This window comes from Poecilia latipinna, unplaced genomic scaffold (assembly GCF_001443285.1).
Source record: "Poecilia latipinna isolate Pla-1442-1.1 unplaced genomic scaffold, P_latipinna-1.0 Scaffold24, whole genome shotgun sequence".
In the NCBI taxonomy this organism is placed as follows: Eukaryota; Metazoa; Chordata; class Actinopteri; order Cyprinodontiformes; family Poeciliidae; genus Poecilia; species Poecilia latipinna.
This window is the reverse complement of record NW_015112640.1, coordinates 296,669-322,971: the sequence shown is the minus strand read 5'-3', so window position 1 is coordinate 322,971 and position 26,303 is coordinate 296,669. Positions and strand designations below refer to the sequence as shown.

General features: G+C 38.2%; 1 protein-coding gene across 3 annotated transcripts; it reads left to right on the top strand.

Moving 5' to 3' along the window:
* The first annotated feature begins 205 nt into the window (after positions 1-205).
* On the top strand, positions 206-23,558 carry thumpd3 (THUMP domain containing 3). 3 transcript variants are annotated; one of them, XM_015037158.1, is made up of 10 exons: positions 206-407; positions 7,936-8,257; positions 9,097-9,174; positions 9,258-9,689; positions 11,351-11,481; positions 14,985-15,054; positions 16,348-16,463; positions 17,559-17,663; positions 17,939-18,062; positions 23,079-23,558. In XM_015037158.1, exons 2-10 carry the CDS (start codon positions 8,009-8,011, stop codon positions 23,268-23,270), a joined length of 1,497 nt encoding a protein of 498 aa, XP_014892644.1. In that variant the 5' UTR covers positions 206-407; positions 7,936-8,008; the 3' UTR covers positions 23,271-23,558. The 3 variants fall into 3 exon arrangements, with proteins under 3 accessions (XP_014892644.1, XP_014892635.1, XP_014892626.1); XM_015037149.1 differs by lacking the exon at positions 206-407 and adding an exon at positions 3,985-4,277; XM_015037140.1 differs by lacking the exon at positions 206-407 and adding an exon at positions 7,543-7,644.
* The last annotated feature ends 2,745 nt before the right edge of the window (positions 23,559-26,303 follow it).

Here is a 26,303-nt window from a genome sequence, read left to right as displayed (position 1 = left end):
TTAGCTTCCTCCCTCCCCCTTGTTGGGCCAAGGGGCCTTTTCTCCCTTTTTTTCTTTTTTTTTTTTTTTTTTTTTTTTTTTTTTTTTTTTTTTTTTTTAAGCCCCCTTCTTGTGGCCTCTAAAAAGGCAAAGGAGGGCTTTTCGCTATTGTAGTCCTGCAGTCCTGAAATCAGTGTACACACAGCACTTGATCATCGGTCCAGTCAATACTGCATGTTTTTTGTTTGTTTGTTTGTTTGTTTGTTTTCCTGCTTTCTCCTCCTGCTTCGAGTCCACTTAAAGGCTTTCAGCGGGAAAAACAAAAAGAGCTTCCGACTTCAACAAGAACATGATGAGGAGGATAAGCGGAGCTAGAAGGTCTCAGGCAGTCAGGCAGGTCCTTCTGTGGCACGAATCATCAGACATGCGTACGAGCAGCGAGACAACACACACACACACACACACACACACACACAGATGAGGCTGACAAACTGCGCTGCAGGGAAACAGGAATTTTAAAAGATCATCACGTGAGCCTCCTCGCATTGCCAACCAGCTCTCCTTCCCCTCTCCTCCCCACGCCCTCTCCCCTCCTGCACCCACGCACGCATTTGCATCACTTCAGAGGACATAACATTATGACTTACCACCGATTTCCTGAAGCCTCCCCTGGTCATATGCACCACTTTCACATGCATTTGTCACCCTTTGACTAACTGCGAGTCCCCCCCCCCTCCTCCCCTCAAACCTCCCTGCATTGGGCAATTAGTGCAATTAAATGTAACAATAACATTAATTATCCTAGATGGTTGAGTAAAAGCTTTCTCTTTTACTCAAAGAGTAAAAGTTGAACCCTCCCCTCAAAGGGTACTTTGAGGGGAGGGAATTCACATGATGAAGCAACACAAATTAGACTAAAACTGTCATCTTAAAAATGCAAATAAAAATCTGAGTGGTGTGCATTTCAACCACAACAGTTTGAGGATTTTTGGACATTCTTCCTTCCAAAGTAGCTAAACCTTATTCACATTAGATGGAGGAGCGAGGACAGTCACTGAAAAAGTATTCACGCCGGGATGTTTTGCTCTTTTTATTGCTTTTACAAATCAATCGAGATAAACAAAACTGGCCTTCTTTAACAACAACAAACAACTTTAATATCAAATAGAAGACTGGTTTCTACAAAATAATAATTGAATAAAAAATATGTGACACATAATGAGGGATTGCATGAGCATATTCATCCCTTGAAGTCAGTAGTTAGTTGAGGCACGTTGAAGCACGCCCTGATGTGCCTCAAATCAAGGCTCATTAGAACGGTGCGATTTTACTCCTTGCTGTTCAAGCTTTGTCAGGTTACGCGGAGACTGGCTGCGAACAACCCTTTACGAGACCAGCTGCAAATCAGATTGAGGTCTGGACTTTGACTGAGCCACTCCAGAACATCCACCTTGTTGCCTAAGCTATTCCTGTGTAGCTTTAGCTAGAAAATAAATGTTCTCTGAAGCCATAGTCCTCTTGCATTCATTTTCTTTACATTTGTTTCTACCCTTACAAGCCCTCCAACACCTGGTGCTGAGAAGCAATCCCACAGCATGATGCTGCTACCACCATGCTTTCCAGTAGGTATGGTGTGTTTACGCTGATGTGCAGTGTTTGATGTCTGCCAAACATGACACCTCCTTGATGGTCAAAAAGCTCCAATCATCTTTCTCCCATTTCACCATTTAGTCTCTGACTGACTTGCCTTTTGGCAAACTCCAGTTGGACTTTGATATGAGTTTTCTTCAACAGCAGCTTTCACATTAAAGCTTTGAAATCTACTACATTAAATGCAATAAAAGGGTAAAGTAAAGCATCCGAGGGGTTGAATACTTTTCACAGACACTCTACGTTCATCAGTGTTCAAGCTGTGCTGCATACTCTCTGTTGAGATAGTTCTGGACTTTGACTGGACCATCCTAAAACATGGATATTTTTCAAAGTAAACCATCATTATTACAGCTCTGGGTGCAGTAAACCGCCGCCTCAGTCCTCCCCTGTGTTCAGCTCCACCCATCCTTCCTTAAACTTTTCCCTACTGAAGAAAACTATCCCCACTGCATAATGCTGCCACCTCCAGGTTTCATCTTGGTGTTGGTGTGTACTTGGTAATGTGAGGTTAGTTTTCAACCACACTTGTAGAGCAAGAAGTTTGACACCTTCTTCCATTAGCACAACTGCCTAAGTCCTATTTTTTTAAAATGGGACTTAGACAGTTATGCTATTAGGCTGACAATATGTTTTCTATATTCCCTGAATTACATCTTAGAGCTTTTCTTTTAACAACTTGTATCTTGCCACTCTGTGTAAAGGTCAGATTTGACTTTACTAGTCTTCCAACACAGAGATTCACCCCTGAGCTGTGAATCTCTGTTACTATGGGTCCCTCTACTTCTTTGAACTACGTGAATAATTACAAATGTAACTAATTATTCAATGATTTATTTTGTAATTCAATGCGGTGTGGCTGGACCTCCACATTTACAGTGCTGTCCTCTTATTGTGGTTTGAGTATTTGAAGAAGGAATTAAAAATAAAACAAGATTTTCACAGTTTTAAACATGAATTGGGAGTAATTTGTATGTCAGTCAGTTAAATCAAGTACATGCAAAATGCATTTCTTACTAACATTTTTAGCTTTACAAAAAAGGCATAGCAGACATGGCATCTATTTGCAAGTTTTTAGGATGAAAGATTAATTTTGCATTCAGCACAAAGTTAACAGAGACGATCTGAATGCATGTCATGAAAAAAAAAAGAAGGCCTTTGCAAAGCAACATGGTGATTGAGACAGGTCTCCCTCTACCCCCACTGGCAGATAGTGTCATCTGGATGATGCTTCGCCATTTTGGGGGAGGGGGGGTTGAGCGGAGAGGAGTAGGTGAGGGGAGGAGGAGGAGGTGACACTGTGTTTGTTATCTGTCACCTTAGCTATTCTCAGCTCAAAAGGAGCAGGCTGTTAACTCACATCCTGTGTCGGTGGAAAATGGCATACTGACACACACCGAGATGTTTGTGTATCACTTATATCTGCAGCTCAAGAGGGAAAGTAAAAGAAAAAGACACTTGGGGAGAAATGTATGTACATAAAACCCACATGTTCAGTACATTATGCCACTATAAGTTCAAACTACTATCCTCATTATTACAAATTAAAATATTCAATTATGATTAAATCAAAAATAATTATGCAATAGGCATTTTTGGCAATCTATAATTAATACAGCAGCCAACAATTATGAAAAAGAACTCAAAACATGGAGGTTGTACATTGCACATAAGTGCAGTTCATTAAACAACTGAGAACAACAGAGCTTCTGCTATATGTTCATTTAGGTTTACAGTTTATTCCCACATTCAGGTCACCAGCATAACTGAAAAAAAAAAAAAAGAAAAAAAAGAATTGTGGTGTTATTTCTAATCTTCTCACCTCACAGGATATTTTCTGGCTATTAAAGTTTGAATGAATCTCTTCTCTTGGAGTAAAAACCGATGAATTTTGAATGGCCTCTGGCATCGTGAATTGTCTGCTCTGTCCGTGACAGAGGATTAGAGACAAAAGTCTCGTCTTGTGTTTGTCTGCATGAATCACACAGCAGCCTGCGCAGTCTTTGTGTGTATCTCTGTGGTTCCAGCGGTGAGCCGTAAGTTGTTTCTCAGACTTTGTGTATCGGAAACACGTCTGGCCCGCCAAGACGGGCAGAGAGGACATGTCACTTGTGACAGAGGCCGGTGTGACTGCATTCTGGTTTTGTTTGTGTTTACCACTCTGATGTCCTCGTTCCGCGTGGCTTAGATCTTCTGAGGAGCTGAAAATAACCTCGCACAACAGATGAAACAGACAAGCTTCAAATTACAGCTCCTGTGTTTGACTTTGTCCTGACATAGTGACTGAAATTTTCATTGTCGCTGAGTTTTTAAAAATAAATAAATAAAAAAAAGAATTTCAGTTGCTGTTGCCATGGCTACAGATATTGTACATCACATCCTGCTGGACTGTAACAGTGATTTACACGGACTGCATGACTGAGACTTTGAGCGAAGGAGCTCCTCCAAAGGTGTTGATGCAACTAATATAAGTTGTCGATGCTGTAATTGCACCTTCTTTAATTTAAAATATCTACCGGGGATCCTGACACAGCCAGCATGTCATGATCTGATGACTGCGTGTGAAGAAAGGAGGAGAGATTTCCAAGCACCTATTGGACGTGTAGCTGGGCTGTGATAACAGGAACTCAATAACAAACATGGGACGGGTATGTGCTGCTGTATCACTGCTGTGAACTTTATTACTTAGTTTCTTAAGAATCAGTACTACAGCACAGAAGACAAGATGCTGACACAAGCTCAGTGCTGATCTCAGCTGTATTGCCGTCTATTACTGGAGGATTTTATTGAGGAATGAGACTGGAAGAATTAGGAATTAATTCATAACTTTCTCACAAAAACAAATTTAAAATTGAGTAAAAAATTTTTTTTTAAAATCTACATATGATATGGATGATGTCAGCATTTTGATTCAAGACTCATAATTTAGCTTAATCAGTGTACTTATTTATTAGAGCTCTCTTTAATTTTTTTATTCATAATGATTTACTGAATTACTTGGATTTCTTCCTTCATTAATTTTTTTTCTTTTATCCCTGCATCTACTTTGTTTTCACAGTTTGTGCATCCAAACTTTGATTGTTACATCATTATGTGACAGATAAACACAAACTGTAAGCGAAAAGAATTATTTTTTAAAAAAGCTTTACAGATAAAATATGAAAAGTGTGCCATGAAATGTCATTAAGGCCCCTATGGCGTGATAGTGGCACAAACTGCTCTCAGGAGCCATATAATAAGTGAATAGAGTCTACAATTTAATCTCATTCTAAATACAGCTTTTTTTAGTGAAGGCCTCAGAAGTTTGTGAACAAACGGCATCAGGAAGACCAAGCAACACACCTAACAGATTGCTACATTGGGTAGAGAATGCTGCAGCAGTGTTAGGTTACAAAATAAAATCCCACCCTTTCAACATCACACAGAAAACCTGACAGGCTAGCAAAGGAGAGCTACATGCAAAACTCTTTGTGAGGGCAAAGCTGTCTTTACATCAGCAGAGAAAGTCTCCGGCTGCAAATATTTACAAGACAATTTTTGCAGAAATATGTAACTTTTTGTTCGGATCTTTATAAAGTCATTGCTATAAGACTATAATCATCTGTCATCTGAGCTCATCTACATGTTGTCAGCGTCAAAGGATAGTCTCTTTCCAAGCTGTTTCTCACATCTCCCACACGTCTCTGAGCAAATATAGACTTTTTTTCTTTTGGCTTAATACGATGATGACTCAATGCTTTTTTTCTTCTTTGTCAACAGTGAAGGGCAACAGAGGCTTTGATGACTGTCATTTGATTTTTTTTTCTTATAATTTGCTGCAGTGAAGAATATTTACTTTAAAAACAGCTTTACTCTAGATTTGCATATGCCACTCTACAGGCAGCAAGGTGCATTTTGCTGCAGGTGATAACAGGAGCATCCTGCAGTCCTGCTTGTGTTTCACAATGCTTTAATTTCTCACAGTTTACATTGAAAATACTACTTTTGATTTTTTTTCTTCTCCAAGTAGCACAAACTAACACGCAGAAACGAACAAATTAGCATTGCTAGCAACTCATCCTCTTCTAGAACAAATACATGCATTATTTATGAATTTGATCTTGTCATTGCATACCTAATAGCATCATTAAGCGGTCAAAAGTTTTCTGCTGGATGTAGATGTACTCTGTGCAACACTGGCCATCTGCTCTGCAGCACCGCTCGCTCCTCACCATGAGCAAACACCCACTTGTCTGTCAGACTTCACGCTTACTAATCAGTTGACCTATAACAGAGTTAGAAAGTTAGAAAACAACAACAACAAAAAAGTCTTTCAGAAGTAGAGCGTATTTTAGTTTTTGCTGAAGATACATAGATATTACTTTAATGGTCAGAATAGCTCTTTACTTGTCCCTACCTAGAGAAGCCATTAATCACACACAGAAAATCTGACGCACAGGAGAAGACTGTTATGCTTACTGTCACCTTGAGCATAAACTTCATTAATCATGAATGATAAATGAAAATAGGAGATTATGAGGAGCTACACTGAGATGTCTGAACTGGTCAGGAAGATTGGCAATGCTAATTAAGAAAAATATTTAATCAGTGGTGATGATATGGTATGGATGTAAAGCATGTTTAGAGGCAAAATGTTACTGTGTATTATCATCATGAGTAATTACTTTGATATATGTTTGATTCAAATATTAACAGTACAGATTCTTAGTGCATAACAATCAAGAAATAGTGAAGAATAGTGAATAAATTGCTGTTCTGTTAGCCTAATATGGTTACAAAGAGAATACAACAATATTTATTTTAATCTGAGGAGAACAGAAGAACATCGTCTAGATTTTTATTAATAATTTAGAGACTAATAATTTACATTAAATTTGATCATCCTTTTAATATATATATTATAAATAAATAAATACATTTTCTGCTTGATCAAATTAAATGGTTTGTTTGTGTTTCCCTGATCTTGTTCTCTGCTCAGAGTATTATTCCATGTCGCCATCTGCTGGTCATTTCGGTGAGTCGCGTCGGTGACCGTCGATTTCAAAAGATGGAGCGACAAGTCCCACCCACTTAAATATTGACAACCAATCTCGACCCTTCAGTGATCCATTCCATCCAATCACAGCAATCTTTGTCATTTTTTATGGTAAAGTTGCATATATTCACTAGTAATCATACAGTTAGCGCTTCAAAACAAAACGCTATTAATTAAAATAACATTTTACGTGAAATTAAAGACATTAGACCCTTAACATTTTATCTATCTATCTATCTATCTATCTATCTATCTATATATATATATATATATATATATATATATATATATATATATATATATATATATATATATATATTTTAATTAGTTCAATTTGATTTTATTTGTTTTATTTTGGAGTAATATTTAGTGTAAGAAACTTGTATAAATGATCATTAAACCTGCAAATTACTTTCATAAGAGCGATATGTTTGAACAATAGTTAAAAAGTGTCTTTTTTCAGTTTTAAAACTAGCTATTCTGTCATTAAATTGTGATAATCACTCCATTATTTAAAGAAATAAAGCACTGAAGCTGGAATCTAAGTTTATTCATCTTGTGGAATAAAATAATTCCTAAAAATCACAAAAAATCAAGCTGTCATGAGATAAAATGATAGAAAAGATTAATTCTGTTTCATTTAGTACAAACCTTTAGTGCAAGTTGTCACTATAATGACTTAACTGTAAATAACAGCAAAATAAATAAGAAACCAAAAACCAGATTTTGTAATTTATGGGTCTCAAAATGAAAAGTACACAAAAATGTTTTTGTCCTGGTTATTGGAAACAGGTCGGGACTAACAACGCCAGATAATTAATCTGACATTAACACCTCAGCAACATCAACAACTCTCCTGACTTTCAAAGCAAAGTAGTTTTAGTATTAGATGCGGTTCTTTTATTTTGAAAATATTCAACCGGAAGTGGAGCTACTTGTTGTTAAACGGAAGCAGCTCGCTGTTGCCGCGTGTGTTGCAGGTTGGTTTTACTCCAGAGCTGCAGAGCTTTTAAACATATCGGCTTACTAGTTCAGTCCGTGGATTCATTGTAAAAACATAAATGTGTGACAAAGGTTTAACATGAAATACCTACTGTTAACGTGTGATTCTTTACCTTTATTAAATAAACAACTTATTATTCATTGAAGCTAACGTTAGCCAGCTAAGTTAATGACAGATTTATAGATCTGCGGAGTTGCTATGGCTACTTCATCTTTCCCATCCTGAAAATAAGCAGCAGTAACTGGTTATTTGTTGTGTTTGTGCTTAGCTTGTCCCCACCTGCCACTTTGATCGCATTCACACCTTGCCTGGACAGAAGCAGACCACCGACCCTACTCAGGATGTCCTCTCAGGCAGAAGAGGCTGCAGAGCAGACCGCTGACACAGTGGAAGCACCCATCTCTTCATCATCCACTGAGACTGACCCCACCAGCGGAACCATCATTACCGTCACCGTCGGAGCAACCGTGCCCACTGGGTTCGAGCACACTGCTGCAGAGGAGGTCAAGGAGAAGATTGGAGTCGATGCTCGAGTTAGCAAAGATCGGGGCCGCATATATTTTCCCATCACTACCGACAAACTCTTCCAGGTAAAGGTTTTTCCTCGCCTTGCAAATTCAATATACAGTTCAATTTCTAGTGTGGCCAACCTTAAAATAATACTTCCCTGAAGCACCTTGTAATTTCTTGCAAACATCTGCCTAGACGGCAACCCTGAAGGAAGGGCAGGTACTTCCCAGAAGAATCGGTTGAGTCAACAAACAAGAACAATCTCTTCCTTTCACCACCTCTTTTCCTAATGAGTAGGCTGCAGAAGCACAGCCTTTTCTCCCAAAGAAAACATTCAGACTCGATGTTTAAGAAAACATTTTCAACGTTTGGCGCTAAAACGACACCGAAATCCGAACACGGTGTCCACAGCATGGTGCCAGTTTTCTTCAAATATGATTTTTGTTGAGGTGAATGAAATTAAAAACGGTTCCAAATACCAACCAGGGTTGACCCGCAATCATTCAGATTTCTGAAGATGAAGAGGAATTAGATTTTTCATCATCACAGTGAGGCGAACTCAATAAAATGTTGGAATGAGCTTGCCAGAGTTCAGCATTACATCAACCAGCAAATCTATGGGGTCACCTGAAGGGGCCTGTGGGCCAAAGGTGTCCCTACTGTCTTTGGCATGGCAGATTGCCATCCTCATTGAAAAAAAAAAATCCTTAGAAAGCCCGGAGAACTATTGACCCAAAACTCATTAAGAGATTATAAAAAAGTCTGCTTCCTTACAGGCAGTTTTTAATAATTTAGAGGTTTCAACCTCTTGCATTCCTGCATTTACTTTTGACTTCTTAAAGAATCCGTTGACGTTGTTTTGAAGATCAGAGCAAGCCATTATTGTACAGTGTCTAAATGACTTTTTTCTTTGCTACAGGTTCATCTTTTGCGCTCCGTTGACAACCTGTTTGTTGTGGTTGCAGAATATGACCATTACCAGTTCAAAGAATCTAAGGTGAGGCTCTCTCAACTCTGCTCTCCCTGTTTAAGGTGCATATTAATTATTATCTCATTAACCAAGATTGTTGGTTTGTACAGGAGGAGACGCTGAATGAGTTGCAGGAGCTTGCCTCCAAACTTCCCTGGACTAACGCTCTCGAGGTTTGGAGACTCAACAGAACTCTAAAAAAGAAGAAGGGCCACCGCAAAGCCGGAAACGCTACAAGAGCGAAATCTATTGCCGAGCCCAGCGAAGTTCCTTCTGCTGCTGAGATCGAGCAGCATGAGTTACCTCAGGTGACGTCTCCAGACGATGATGACGCAAAGGCAGAGGTCACGCCTGACTCGGAAACGCGCCAGCAGGACTTGGAGGACGCTGCCCCGGAGGTCAAACTCATCAAGTTTCGTGTGACGTGCAACAGGGCCGGCGACAAACACAGCTTTTCTTCTAACGAGGCAGCCAGAGACTTTGGCGGGGCTGTGCAGGAATTTTTCCAGTGGAAAGCAGACATGACAAAGTTTGACATAGAGGTAGGCACGCTTGTTCAGACTGAACCGGGAGCTTATTAAATTACAGCACCCAAGCCAAAAAAAATCTCGGCTCGCTGAGGTAAATTCTCAAGGGATTAGCACGTATTTACTTTAGGGAGTTTCAAAAGATCTTATCGTAATAATATTAGGTGACATTTTCCTTTTAGATTAGCTTTTTGTTTTTTGTCCTGGGGAGAAACCTATAAATATCTCTCTGCAGTGACGTTTGTGACGTAGAAAGTTTCTGAAGATTTATTTGGTTGTCCTTTAGATTCAAAGTTATAAAATCGATTTAAATTTTTGTTGTTCCTATTATTCTAAATTCCCACCGCTGCCCCTAAACCTTATGTTGCTGGTTAACGTCTTGAATGAAGACAATTCCCCTGCTTACGGAGCATGTGTCATTACAGCATTTCTCTTTTCAATTGTGTTCTGACTTGTTGCTCACAATATTTCCACTCATTTCCTTTGCCAAAATTGAGAAATGTGGGGAAAAAAAATTATGAAGGAAAAAAGGCAATTGAGAAGTCAGCCAAATGTTATGAAGAGTGCTAACTTTACATTTGGAGCACAAAGATCATCAATGTAAAGCAGTAATGGTAAAAGTAAAGTAAATATTGTCTGAGACTTAATAAACCAACACCCTGTGTCTGGATTTAAAAGCTCTTTGTTGGGGACCTTCATGTAACTACGGTAACAAAGGTAATGGAAGATAAGAACTGTGATTTGTTTCTAATGAGTTAACCCAGGGCTGTGCAGTTATTCAGACTTATATTATTTTTTACAAAATTATATTTTTCCGATTTTGTAGAATCTCCCAACTCTCTGTGCAACTACTTTAAATTTAAGATTGGAGTTATGGATGAGAAACTAATTTAGCAAAATTATAGAACATATTTTGTAAAAAAAAAAAAAAAAATCGTTATTGCTCTTCCAAACCATAAAATCGACAAAAAAATCATTGTGGATATATTTAACGTTGTGTCAGTATGGACAGGACCTCAGTTGACCCACATCCCCATGTTTGGCCAGACCACTTCAAGCTAATGTCACATGTGGTAAATTTAAGGGAACTTGACATAATAATTTACAATCAGGCTGCAGCTGCAGAGCAGACATAGCATTTTGAAATATTGCATGGTCTTTACTGAATATAGGCACACAACTAGGTTCTCAAGAAGAAAACTAGATGAGAGGAGATTTGAACTCAGAAAACCTTTGATTTCATGAAATTAAAGGTTAATACTAAATATTTTTTATTTTGAATAATCTAATTCAGATTTAGACAATTTAAGTGTGTTTTGTTTGCAGCTGTAGGTGAACAGGAATCAAACTATTTTGATTATAGTGGAGTTTCCAGTGTCATTAGCCAGCTGGAGTGCACAGATGCAATTCTTACAGTGCATAGCGCTGGAATAAACTAAGAAATAAGGAATAAAAAACCGGGACAGGGTGCAACTGATGAATAATCTTTCTTTGTTGCTGCTCGTGACGCCCCTTAATTAAATGCTACCCGCCTGTTTTTACTCAGTTATGCCATAAAAATGTCATAGCTTAAATAATCTTTTTCAGAAAAACCTCTCCGTAACACTTTCTTACTAGAATAATATTTAATGTTCTGCAGTTAGTTCTACAGAAAATAACGTAATCTTCTGTTGCAGGTTTTACTCAACATCCATAATGACGAGGTAGTGATCGGGATTGCCCTCACGGAGGAGAGTCTGCACAGGAGGAACATCAGTCACTTTGGACCCACCACTCTGCGCTCCACCTTGTGCTACGGCATGCTCAGGTGACTCTTGTTGTTTCAGGATCTGAAGGCCCTCATAACGTTTTATGTTTTCTGTCTTGCCATCTTCGTACAGTCAGGCATGTGGTGGGAAACAATAGCTGTGTAGGTTGACTTCGTATTTCTGCTCTGAATCAGTACAGGTAGAACCAGTGTGTATTTTTGTAGAACAAAAGAAACGTCTTTTTGTGCGTCGACGCTTATTGTTTTTTTAGCCAGTGTAACAAAATAGTCAGGTGACTGCTAGATTGACTTACAATTTTCATGAAGATCAGTATCAAGATGAGGGTATCTACTATGGGAACTATGTGCTGTTTTCAAACTAGTGTTAAATGTTGCTTAAATCTGTTAGTTAAGCAACATCTTATGTTCTGTAGGACACGTTGAGGTATTTTGATGTGTTTTTGCACAATTACACTTGTTTCATTTGGGTATAGTCAGTCTGTTATTACATGCCCTATGTTTGGATAAAGCGTTCTTCTCACAGCTGAGGACTGTAAAACTTGCATTTCTATATTTAGAGTCAACTTTATGCTTAAATAATCTTGTAGGCAGTGAAAAACTGAACTTAAATCCATGTGTGCCATCATTGTTGCTAGCTCAGGTAGCAAGGAGTTTTTTTTTCTTTGCACATTTTGTGAATTTTATTGCAGGAGTTTAATCGTAGAAGAGTCTGTGAGGCTTAAATAAGATGTACAGAAAGAGAAACAGGCCCGCAGCTTCACGGCTTCTCTACAGTGCTGTACTTTAAAGTGGAATAAGGATCTTTTCCACATATTCATCCTTTGTTTCACGGCGTTCCCATCTGGATTGTCTGTTGCTGAAAAGTCTCATTTGAACACATTTCCAGTGAGTTTAGCAAACTCTACATGTTTCTTGTTTCAACATGAGGGATGCCTCTCAAACAAACGACCGGCTTGTAGATAGCATATGATGGTTGCTATGGCGACTTAGTGACTCCAAGATATCTCCCATTGATGCAGTTCTCTAGTAATGAGCTAGGTAGAGCTGCATTCTGAATGCTGTCAGGTTGTCTTTCCCATTTTGAAGAGTGGCTAAAAATATATGTGAAAGCTTTGAACACATGATTGTCACAAGCCTTTATGCCTGACATTTATTGCGTCATTCAAGCTGCTTTAAAAAAAAAAAAATTAAAAGCAATTTACCGGTTCAGTGAGTCTGTGATTCAAAAGACCCTTTTCAGATTCGTCTGATAAATTTAGCAGTGACACGTGTCATCAAAGTGCATGATGTCCTCTAGCAGAGTGTAAACAACGTGATGAGCAGATAACAAAGAGGGACAGCGCACACGGCGATGCTATGAATGGGATACGCGTTTTTCAGGCTTGCAGTTTTAATTGCCTTCAAGAAACTGGCAAGCAAAAATGTTTTAACTGGCAGCAGTTTTAGACTCGACTATTGTCGGAAAATCACAGAGGACAAACTGTTATGGGGCGAGAGTGTTTAATACCAGAACCGCTTTCTGTTTATCACATTCGGTCTTCTTGGAAGACAAACTGGTTTCTGTTGGCAGAGTTGGAGCAAAAAGTTTTCAAGAGCTTGGTGGGGTACACCCTTCCACAGCGCTATCGCAGAGACCTGCAAGCACTTCCCCACCTACAGCTGACAGAGAACCGCCATTAATTAAAAACAAACAAAAGACTTTAACTGAAAAGCAACTGAAACAACAAAAAAAGAAGAATAGCCTCAACTTCCCAGCAGGATCACAGGCAAATTTTTTCTGCAGTGAGAAAACAGCATATTTCCTTTAAAACAAGTTATATGAGGTGATTTAAATACTAACATGAAGGTATGGGTCAATTGAAAACAGTTAATTAGGATGCAGTCCCTTAAAAGTCTTTTATGAAACGCCAGAATAACAACTGTTCATACGTGTATTGATCCCAAAAGAACAAAGACAAAATCTCCACAAAGTTTTGATCAGTACATTTTACAGGGATGGACCGATTTATCGGCGCCGGTTTCCTTAATTTTGGGAGATCGGCGATCAGCTGATAGTTACATGTGAAGCCGATCTTATCCACTAATTTTATCAATCTCAGCAAAGGTCTAAAAATCAACCACTGTGCTCTTCTGATGCAGCTTTGACTGACAACCGGCCCACTAGGTCACGTCTGCATGTTTGCAGTTAACAGCAGTCACCCTGCTGTTGACAACGCAGCGACTTTAGCGACATATAATCTGATCGGATTGCCAATTACCAATTTTAGAGATCGGTAATTGACAGTCAGACAAACTGCAATCAGTGCACCACTAATATTTCTTTACTTCCAAGACAAATCTGAACATCCACTTAACTTTCACACCACTCCTGAGTAACCAGTCAGCATTGAATCTAACATTAGGAACTCCAGCTAGCAGGGCCAGTGACACGCCTTCTCTGACACTTTTGGTAAAAAGCCAATTCATCATACCAAACTCAATTAAATTAGTCTGGACCTCAGTAAGAGGATGATAGACGTCTATCATGAGGATGAGGCCATTCCCAAATGTTTTATGATGTCTAGAAAAGCTGAATGATGAATCATTGCAAAACATCAGGAGATGTTGCTAACAAACCTGGGTGTGGCTGTAAGTACAATATGTTTAAAAACTTTGGAGAGAAAAATAACCAGAGATGTCATCAAGGATCCCTGGGTCTCTGCCGAGCTGATTCTTAATGAGCTCACCTCGTCTGGACTTGATGTGTCGAGGAAGACAGTTGTGAAAGCTCTCCACCATGGCACACGTCAAGGCCAAAACTCCACTGCTGAAACGACGGTACATAAATGCCTGTGAACATTTGGAAATTTGTGATTCATTTGGAAATCTGTTCTTTCGTCTGATGAGACTAAGCTGAGTTTTTTGGGCACAAGCATGTTGTTTTTGTTTGGAGTAGGAAGGAAGAGGCCTTCAGCCCTACAAACTCAGACTGTGGTGTGTTTTCCTGCTTCAAGCGCTAGAAACCGTGTTTGTGTTCATTGGATCACCAAAAAAATGAGTGGCACGTTGGTCATTTGAAGAATGATTTAAATAAATCTGCTGCTTATGCTGCTGCTGGTTCAAAAATAATGGCCTAACGCCTCAAAGTTGGTGACAAACCTGTTGAAGGATGTGAAAATCCAGACCCAACTCCCTTGTTACAATTCAGCACATCAGTGAAACTTAATCTTCTCCAACTTTGTGTCGAGTTTGTTTTTATTCTTTCAGAAGCAATACAAGTATGAACAGTTTTTATCATGGTTGTTTCCATGGAAATATTAAGAGTCTGTGCGCTTTGATCCGTTGGCTTGTACGTCTGATGTTAACTCTATTTGTTTTTGCTTGTTTGTGGCATCCTGGACGGATGTATGTCTCATTACAGACAAAAACAGTCCACACAATGTGAAATTTAAAGACTTGGCGATATAGGAGAGTTGGATAATTCCGTATGTTGTTAGTTATATAATAAACCAGAGAAAGTAAATCATAATTGTGCTGTATTGTCCTCTGATGTGTGTTGGCAGGCTGTGTAAACCTCAGGAGTCTGACATAATCCTTGATCCTATGTGCGGGACCGGAGCCATACCACTGGAGGTGAGGAACAACTCATGCAGCCCTGCATTACGTCATCTAACTCCACCAAACTCAGCCCTGCGCTCATTCAGGATGGGTGTGCAACACTGCATAGAGCTGTGGAAACACAACACCAAACGTCTCTGCATGCATGATGTCATTTTTCTGAGTTTCTGACAGTTGTTATGGAGGAGGCAATTGTAAACATGAAGAGATGAGGAGTGAAGGAAAACGTCAGAGTTTATCTGTCTAAATGAGCTAGATTTTAACCACTAACTTCTTGCTGCTCGGATTATTTACTATTTATGTTTCAGTCAAACACTGAATTTATAAAATTTAATGTAAAACTATGTAATGTGGTTAGATAAAACATGTCTCTTATGTTTTACAATCTGTTTACGGGTTTGTATGGAACATACCAACAAATTATAATATCATTGAAACATGTTAAGTTCATTTATTCTAGTAGTTTAACTCCATAGAGTTGCTACTGAACGTCAAAAAAGTTTTTTTTATTATTTGTGTTGGTCTGAATGTACAGTGGATCCCCAGTATTCACTGGTTTTACTCGAGAACTCCTCTAAGAACAGTTTTAATTTCCTATTTTAATAGTTTAAATACTATCTTAGCAGTACAGTAGAAGCAAATATATCTACACTTTTCCTTATCTCTGCTCTTGGGGATCCAGCCAACCAGCCAAAGAAAATAAACAGAACTCTGTGATTGGGTATTTCGCAAATGTCAGCCAGTAGCGGGTCATGTGGCATTGCTTCCCAAGCTGAATTTCTTTTGAAATTTTCACTTATGCTGTGCAAAACAAATATGCAAATTTTCCACACATATTGTGAAAAAATCCACAGAAATAGCTCTGAATACTGAACTGCAAGAACAGGCAGAAGTGCACTGTAGTTTGCAGCTAGTAGGACATTTCAGTTTCTCAGAAATGTAATATTATAAATAAGTTCAATATTGTGAACTCATGGCTCCGATCTTCAATCAGACAACTTGCTCAAAATATTTGTAAAGGTTTAGTGAGTCTTTAATTTCTTCTCACGTTTTGTAGGTTATATATATATATATATAAAAGCACGGTATCAACACAGAATAATTCCCCAGCAGGATTTGACCAAAAACCTTTAACTACCCAATAAATAGTTAGAAGACGTACATCTTATAGCTTTAATCATTTAGGGCATCAACAAAAGATCGATGTTTTTTAACTCTGTTATTCTGGAGTTCTCGATGCATCTGGAACATCTCTATCATGTTGCACCTCATGTTACTGATGACGGCATTATGTTCTTCCCGCCATAGGGCGCTATTGAATTCAGTGAGTCTTTCTACATTGCGGGCGATAACAATGACATGGCAGTGAATCGCACAGTCAACAACATTTGTCACATCCAGAAAAGGAGGGCGGACAAAGGCAGGTGGGTGAAACCAACACACACAGAGAACATATTGCAACAAAAGCTCTCATTTTTGAAAGGCTGACTTGTGGTTCACATGAGACTTTCGTTTTTATCAGCAGCTCTTCCATGGAAATGTTGACTTTAGGTCAAGTAACATTTTTTTTGTCATCAGGTCAGGATTTTGTTTTCACCTTTTAGGGAATCTTGAGTAATGTTTGTACTACACCAAAAAAACAATAGCAATTTCCTGGTAACCCTTTGAAAATCCCTGTCAGCCAGTATTTTGAAATAGCAAAATCGTGGTTTTAGTTGTAAATTTAATCTCTCATCAAGTGTTCACCTTCATATGACATTTTCACTTGAAGAAAGTATTCATCAGGGTTCGTTTTAAGAAATATCTGATCTACACTGTTGTGCTCTAGTTCTCCATCTTAGTTTTTAAGTCAGGCAGTGTGATGTTAATCTGTCCCAGTAAAGGGTTTTGTAAGTCTAGCCCAAGTTCTAACTGATTTTCTGCAGCTGTCTTTCACCAAACATTTTGTATTTTTTTTGTATTATAAAGCAGAACTATGAACATTCAATTGTTTGCAAATGTATTAATATCCCTAGAAGCGTTTTAGTTTTTCACATTAAAAGCACAAAGCTCAGTGTGTTTTGTTTGACATTTTATCAAACAAATGCCAATGAAGGCAGTAATAATATTTTGAGTTTGTATTTTTATTAATGACTGGTCATTGATGGACTCTATTGTTGTTGGAGCTCCACTGTAAATTGGATCATTAATGTATTCTGACTGCTGCCAGTAACTGCTTGGATGGCATATTTATTAGAGTGTTATACCTCAGATGTTGGACGGTCACACTCTGGGTATCAATGCATTTGGCCGGTTGAATATGGGTCTAACTACCCCTAATTACCAGTTTGAATATAACTGAGATGCTAAGACTCATAAAAAGTGGAGGAGACATGTCTAACAGTAAATAAAGTGTCAGGAAAATATAGCTCACTGTTTATGTTTAATATAATCTACTCTTTTTTCAAGATACATGCAGCCCTTTTAATTAATAACAGTTAATGTTTTTATTAATTTTTTTCACATTTTCTTGCACACAGCCCATCTGCATTACCTATTGACACAGTGCAGTGGGACCTAAGCAATTTACCCATAAGGACCAGTTCTGTGGACATCATCATCACTGACATGCCCTTTGGGAAGAGGTACTGTGGCATTTAACGTTACTATGCAAAAGAAACCATTTAGCATTGTAATTGTGGCCTTTTAATAGTTTCTTGAACTGGAACAGATGTGGCACAGAAGAGAAGATCCTTTATGGTGCTGCACTAAATGCTAACTGGTGTAAATATGAACTCGGGTTTCAACATGGCTGCAAGCATTATTTCTGTTGCATCGCTGTAAAGTTAGCTAGAATCAGCTTTGATGCATATGGTGTAGGCAGATGATCATGTGACTGTTTTCTTGTGTCTGATTGAAGGATGGGGTCCAGGAAAAAGAACTGGGACTTGTACCCTTCTTGTCTCAGAGAAATGGCTCGTGTTTGCAGACCAGGCTCGGGGAAAGCCGTGCTCCTGACCCAGGACAAAAAGTGCTTTGCAAAGGTAACCATGCCTTTTATAATGTGTATGTGAGATATTTTTCCAGATAACGCAATGATATTTTTCCAGGAAGTTCCAAATAAATGCAAGTCCTGTCCTGCCAAATCTCCCTGGTACTAGGTTGTGTTAGTTTTATGCAAATGCTAAACCTGATATACGTACACAGATAACGCTTCGATATACTAGGACAGTGAGAACCGTTTGCAAATTGTGTTTGCATCAAACAAACCCACAGAAAATAAGCAAGCTCACTGTTGAGCTTGCTTAAAAAAAAAGCAATCTGAAATTCAGATCCTCACATTTGGACTTAAGCTCAGATAGTTTTGACTGCACAGATAATCTTAAATGGTGAAACATTAATTATTCTGTTTTTAGTATTAATTATTCTGCTTCACTGAATACTATAAAAAGTGAGTGGAGATAAATCCTTTTTCTATAAAGTCATTTTTAAAGCAAATGTATCCAAAAGTGAAGTTGTTCTTATGTTCCTGGATGAATGGTAGAAACTAGATTATTGTCATCACTTTGATAAGTTTGCTTGAACTTTTATAAATTTCACTTTGACACAATACACTTCAATTTATTTCATTGAAATCTAATAAGATTTAAAACTCAGAAGATATAATTTATACGTGCAAAAGCAGAATAATATGCCAGATCCAAAATAACGGTCACTTAAATTGGCAAAATTACTGAATTCACTTTTGCTATCAATATATCTTTGGTTATTTTTCATGTATGTCTTAAATTTAAATCATCCCAGTCTTAAACGTGATCTATAATGCTTCTTTGAACAGATTAGGATAGGTCTATGAGCTATACAAAACATGTTTTTACTTTTTTAGCAGATGAGATTTCAATCCGGTCAGTTCTGCCTATTTTGAGCTGCTTTCAGATTGAACTGTTTAGGGTCTCTTGTCACTTTAAATCCAAACAAACTGCTGCTGGCCACACCCCTCAACCCAACATTTACACATGTTCATGAAAATTACTGCAAACCGATTCGCAGTCTTACAACTGAACATCTTTGAAATGCTGAAGAGCCTCCTGCACAGCCAACAAGAATGCAGCAAGTAGTTTCTGGACAGCAAGTCAACAACAAAACACTTGTCTTTTCCAGCAGCCATTGGACAGTAGTAAAATCAGCTGACGAAATGTGTTGGATCTCTATTTGGGTTGCTAGGTGGCAGGTTGGGCTTGGCTGTGGTTGTCAGGTAACCTGCCGATTGTGACTTATCAGTTGGGAGGTTTTCCAAAATGATTAATTTTCCAGCCACCAAAAATCATAAATTTATTGCCAAAAACCAGCTGGGTGTTTGTTTTTGTTGCACTTCAGCTGTTTTTAACAACAGTTGACACCCAAATAGAAGCACAAAGACATGCAAAATGGGAATTTTGCATAATAGATCGACTTTAAAAGAAACGTAATTCACTGAATCATGCAGAACGCCTGCAGGTAAAACAGACAGCAAAACAATAAGGGGAATTTGTTTCTGGGTTTTTAGAAACGAAGCTTTGCTCTAACGTCAAGTTCAGACCACAGAGGTTTCCGTTTGGCTTTGTAGCATGCTTATCTTCTTATAGCATTCAAAGTTATTCTGAATTCACATAACTCAAGAGCAACCTTACTGAAGGGCAAATAACACTGATGTGTTGATTTATTCACTGATTTGTTTGTGCAAATTCAGCAAAAGAATTTCATCTTACAAGTCCTTCTGCATTAAAAGGATAAGAGACGTTCTGCTTGAGGTCAGTAATGGACACCTTCTGAACAGAGGACACAAAGCTGTAGAGGAAGAGCCTTACAACCCCTTTAAAGGTCTGGAAAATGAAGAGTTAGTGGCTACTTAAGATTAATTAAGAGAGGGATTAAATCATTTAGATCTCTGCTGACCTTAGCAGTGAAGGAGAGCGCAACAATGTTAACTTGTAACAATTATAATACCATCTGCCCACTTTATACACCAGTTACTTGTTAACGCAACTACCAATCATATGTCAGCAACTACAAACATTTAAAGACATAGTGACGATGAAGACGACTTTCTGAAGATCAAACTCAGAATGAGGAAGCAAAGTGATTAAATGTAGCTTGATTTTTGGTTCTTGATGGACTGATCTGAGTATTTCAGAAGCTGCCAATCTATTAGGATTTTCCACAAGCGTGTTTATAGAAAAGGATTTTAAAAACGAGAAAATCTCCGATTAGCAGAAATTGTGTGGAAGGAAGAGTCGTCTTGATGTCAGAGCACAGTGATCGAGTCTTGTCAAGTTATGCAAAACCAACCTGTGAATACACAACCTGTTGAACCTCGCAACAAAAGACTAATCTGGATGTCGCTAAGAACAGAAAACTGTGGCTATAATCAACCCAGACTCACCAGAATGAGGTAAAAAGTGTAGCTGATGGATCTCAACTTCATCTGCAACTTTCACATGTTAGGACCAGAAATTGGTGTAAATGATATGAAACCATGGATCCACCCTGCTTTGGTTAGTCAGTTCAGGCTAGAGCTGGACAATATGGCTGAAGAACTCTTGATAAGCTTTTAAATAATTCTGAAATACTGATGCCCTGGTGACGTGATCTTTTCCCGCTTCGTCCTGTTTCCTCTGAGACTGTTGTACTCATGTTTTCTTTTCACTCCACCCCATTAGTTGCAGTAGTTGTATATTTAAGTAGTTATGAGGTAACTGTTGCTGTGCAAGCTACTCAGGTTGTTGCTAGGCAACCAAAAAGTGAGTGAGTTGACCTTGCACCCACCTTCCTTACGTTTGAAGACCTTGAAAGTAATAAAAATTACCTTCAAAGATTCTCTCTCTCATTATTCTGGCAGTTAGCAAATAGAAACAAATTGGTAATCCTAATTGCCCTGAGATGAAAAAAGTGCATATTTGTCTTTTTTTTTTATATATAAAGTTTATGTAAACCTCTGGTTTAAACCGTAGCTGCCTGTGAGAGGTCGAGTGACTACATCCCCCAGAATGCAGTTTGATTTTAAATTGTATTTAATTATACTTATCATGTGTTTATCATAATATACATTGTTATGCCTCCAATCACCTCATCTTATCTGAGTATTTTTGCTCACCATGTTCATCCTTTAAGACTACAGTCCTCTGAAGGATATTTCTAGAGAAATAATGCAACATATCACCTGCTACGTATTTTCATCATGTACTCCTGTAGCCTCCGCTGTTATCAGATCTCAACTAATAAAGCAGATTTGAGATGATCAGGAGATTAGGATCATGTAACTAAATCTCTGTAGATTGTTGCAGACATCTTATTTAACAAAAGTCACAAGGATTTAAGACAGTTTTAAAGACAATAAGAGAGCTGCCACTGTTGTCTAAGCACATCCAACATGATCGATCTTATTATTAAGGAACTGTTGACAGGTTACGCTCCACCTTTTACCGACACAAAGTAGGTCTTAGGACATTTTAACCTGAACTGCTTCCATTCATTTGTGCTCGTAAATCTGGGAGGGACAGTTCAAGTGTTACTAGGTCAGAGCCTACTATGTGTTTCAACCTGAACAAATTTCAGAAATACCTGGTGTTGACCTCTGTCATCACCTGCCAGGTGATGAAGCCTTGATGATGCTTCTCGAGTGTCTTCCAGTAAGATTTCACCTGATAAATGAGAAATCAGCCCACAGGGAAAATTTTCCTTTGGAGCATCAAACCCACTTAACCCTGAGGGCTGAAGATGGTTGTGACTCCACAAGACAGTTATATTAAATCTAATGGATGGCGGTGAAGAAACGTTGGCACTTGTTTTTAAAGCGTTTGTCCCTTAAAAAGTTGATTGTGTTTGAAAACAGACTTGAAACAGTTTACATTGTTGATGCTAAGATGACAGATTAGCTGTTGGTCAGATTGCGTGGTTGTCTGGTCCCATTTCCTTTGACATTTATGAACTCAGTCATTCATGCACGCATTCACACACTGATGGTGGAAAACTACTGGATTGCCTCGCACCTGGCCCAAGGACACAGAGATGGAGATGGACGGAGGCCGACCCGGCAGCCCACTCCTACCACCATCACCAACGTTGGAGAAGGGGGTGCAGATAATAGATGCAAATGTAGAGTAAATAACTTGCTATGAGGTTGCTACTTCATTGGCAAAATCATAAAGTATTTAATATTTGATCTTTTTTAGCTTTGTGTTTCATTATAGTCGCAAATGGCATTGTATTTTATTTGGATTTAATGTGATTGACAAAACAAAGTATTTGATAATGAACTAAAAGGAAATTTGTGCCTTTTTTAAGATGCAAATTTCTAAAGCATAGTGAGTATTTGCATTCTCCTCTGCTGAGTCGCTGCACTTTCAGCCTCAAGTTTTTCAGGCCAGGTCTTTGTCAGCTTTGCACATCCAGAGATTGAAATCTTTGCCCGTCACGCTTTGCAAAGTAGTTTTGTCGTGTCCACAAACACTCCTTTTCAAACCTTAACACAGACATCCACCTTAACACATGATTGGAAAATGAAGAATTTAAAGAAGCAAAACGATGTAATGCTAAATAATATTTATATAAATTCCAGATTTTACACTGAAGTATTTCAGCTCAATATTACTTTTGATGCTGAGTAGGAAAAGGTATGTTTACAAAAGGTAACCAGCAGTAACCTTACGTCAAAATAGTGTTGAGGTTACGAGTTGCATTATATTATTTTTGAGGTAGATAGAAACTTTAAATCACAAATTGATTTTATACTTTAACAGAGGAAATGCTGATGTTTTTTTTTTGTTGTTTTTTTTTTTGCAACAGCCTTTATGTCTGTAGCAATTCCACATCTCTAAACAGCCAAGCATGAATCAGTTCGTTGTGAAATGCTCTACAAATAACCACTAAGCAGTCAAAGTGCTTCAGGTCAGGTTAAAGTCAGCCTCATGGAAAGACCTGTCCTCCCCCTCTGACATCTGTTTACGCAGAGCTCCTCTTTCACATAAAGCAAACGTTTCGTGTGTTGGAGTGCCCTGACGAGATTTATTTTTTCCTTCCAGGCTATTTCAAGAATGGGAGGTCTGTGGAGGAAGCTGCACACTGTTTGGGTGAATGTTGGGGGTTTACATGCCGGGGTTTACCTCCTCAAGCGGACCGGAGCCGTGTTTGGCCAAACTTCTGAGGACGTCCATGAATCAAGAGGGAGGGGTGACGCACAGAAGGATGAGAGAGACGACAAAGAACTCTGTTAACTTTAATCCAGCCTTTCAGTGGCGTAATATGAGGAGATGTTGGGATAATCTGCTTACATGACCTCAAATTGTTCTCAAGCATGCCAAACAGATTTTAATTTTATTTTTTGCTTTGGGAAGGAAGTTTTTATGTTCAGCGGCACTGAATCGGTTTGATTGGCAGTGATTTCATTTGTTGTGTTCAGGTAACAGGAGTCGTCTTCGTCAGACCCGTCAGATCTGATGTTCCAGTTTTACAGGATCTGAAGTTTTCCATTTCACTAATAAAGATCCGTTGAGGCTCATGTACAGGAAGTTGTCAATCTTTCTCATCAGTAGGTTTTCAACGGATGTTTTTAAATAGGTTAGTGTTTCATCACGACAAAATGAAAAGGTCTGGAACAGCTCATCAAACATCTGAAGTGACAGAACAGGATTTTTTTCACATAAACACAATCAGATTTTGGCCACCTGAGGTTGGAGAAGTGTAACTTTAAAAACATGCTGAAAAGTAGAAATTGTTCTTTAGTTACTTTGAATAACAAGTTGAGTTGTAAAACATTTTTATTCATTCAGTTCATTCATTCAAATATTTCTGAAACCAGATATTTACATACACAGAATAAAAGGACACAACCGATTTTTATTTATTTTTTTCTCACTCTTGACATTAAATCCAACTAAACCTCTCCTCATTTGGGAAATTAGGATTACTAAAATGATTTTTATTTGCCAGGATATGCTGGTGTAGATTCTCAATCATCCAGAACAAGATGCATACTACTTCTTTTGAACGAGTGCCTTCAGTTTGTAACCTTCTGATTGGTTCATTCACCTTTTTTCAGGTAAATGCTGACACACCTGTAAATGTGTTGCAAGCCAACACCTCAAACACGTCGACTCCTTGAGTGACATCATGGAGAGAAATCAGTAAATAAACAAATTCAAATATAAGTAGCCTGTGAATGCAAAGCCGTCATACCCAATAGGAAGAATTGCTTCAGTCCAACAGCATTGCATCAAACCTAGAACAAACATAAAACACATTGTGAAGATGTTTGCTGAGGCTGGAAAGGAAGAGTCGCCATCTACTCTGAAACAAAACCTGTTGTGACATGGTTGGAAAAGCAAAACTGGATTACAGTTGACAAATGCACTTTGGGACAACAATAATTTCTTTTTTCTTTTCTTTTTTTTGTGAAAACTTCCCCTTAGGTCTGATGAAACAGAAACGGTAACTTTTGTTATATTTGTGGGGGGAGAGGAAAACTGTCATCTCAGCAGCGAAGTATGTGCGTGGCAGCATCATGCTGTGTGAATGTTTCCCTGCCGGCGGGACTGATGCACCTTATCGTGAGGAAATCAATTTATGTGGAAATATTGGAAACATTGAAGCTTAAAGCTTGTGCATCAGTGAGTCAAGTAGACAATCGTAATATCCGCCACATAAAATTAATTAACAAGTGGCCTAAAGCCAACAGAGCCTTGTTCTCGGTCAGGAAAAAAAAAAAAAATATGGGCAGAGCTGCAAAGTTGTGCGCAAGCAAAACAGCCATCAAACCCAACTTGTTTTGCACCAGTTCTGTCCGGAGGAATGGGTCAGAATACCAGCAAGCTACTGTGAGAAATGTGTGGAAGAAATCTTTAAATGTTTTTGAAAGTCATACAGTTTAAAGACGACAAAAACGTCAGGAAATGAATATAAACTTATGAATTCAATTTCTTTTTCTTAATGTTACACAATAAAGAGAAAAAATGGCAACCCTTATTCAGCTAAAATAGGAAACAGCATGTATAAAGTTTTTTTATATATATATAAAATAAAAATGAAATGCAAATATTAGTTCTCAAGATTAAGTTCTAGTCTACTGACTGCAATTTTTAGGGGGCGGGGGAAAACTTGATTGTCATTGTTTTATAACTGGCCAACACCTTGTTACATCAGCAATAATGAAGAGACACTCATCTCCAATAATGAAGGAGGAGATAAATGTAGCAACACTGATGAGACACCGCATGATGGAAACACGATGGAGAACATCAGATCAGTGCAGCTGAAAACCTTTGAGACAGAAACATTTGGTAGTCGTTCAATCAGGGAATCTATAAAAATGGCAAATTTGCGTAGATCTGATTTAGATATTTAGTCAGTGTCACCACATTTAGGCTAAGCGGTTTTTTTCCCCTGTAACTTTATTTTATTTCAACATCCAACACCAGTGTAACTTCATAGGAATCTCAACAATATTCTGTAAATCATGTAAAAACTCCCAGAAAACATAAACTAATAAGCTGTCTGATCTAAGCTTTAGTCTTTGCCCTTCCGAATATGTGACAAACCTCATTAGCTTTTATGTTCAACTAACTGTAACAGTGAGAGTTAACATTATAGGCATCAAAATGCTAAGTGAAGCCTTGTAAAAACCTAAAATGTAATCATGGGATCTACAAACAGCCGCCTCCACATAAAGAGACTGAGTGATTGTAACTTTTATGGAAGTTTATTAGAGAAAACAACACTTGAACACAACATTTGTTTTATCTGTCTACCCGCCCATCCAGCCACCTCCATTCATTCATTATTTGCCCTGAGTGATATTTTACAGCGCTACTACAGGAGGAAACGCAGTTGTCCTCTTTTTGCCCGTATATACCTTCATTATTATAGGCGCTGATCTAATAAAAACTAAGCACAAGTGTTTTAATTCAGATATCGAACAATGGAATATGTGAACAGTAACATGAATTGTTTTTCAAAGGGATATTCCCGGCAGTAAAAAAAAAAAATATAATTTTTCCAGTTCTTGTCCAAAGCAAACAGGTCAGCAGGAACACAAACCCTAATCACAAATGCAATTTGTACTGAAAACTAGTCTAGCTCTAAAGAAAACACTCCGTGATAGAGAAATTCATATTTTAAATAATCTATTTTATTTTTTCTTCTTTTAATGCGTTAACAAACTCATTTAGGGAATCTGTACTTTTTTCACTTGAAAGTAAAACAAGAGGAAAAACGTGTTCAGCGGCTCGTGCGCGGTTGAGCAACTGCGGCTG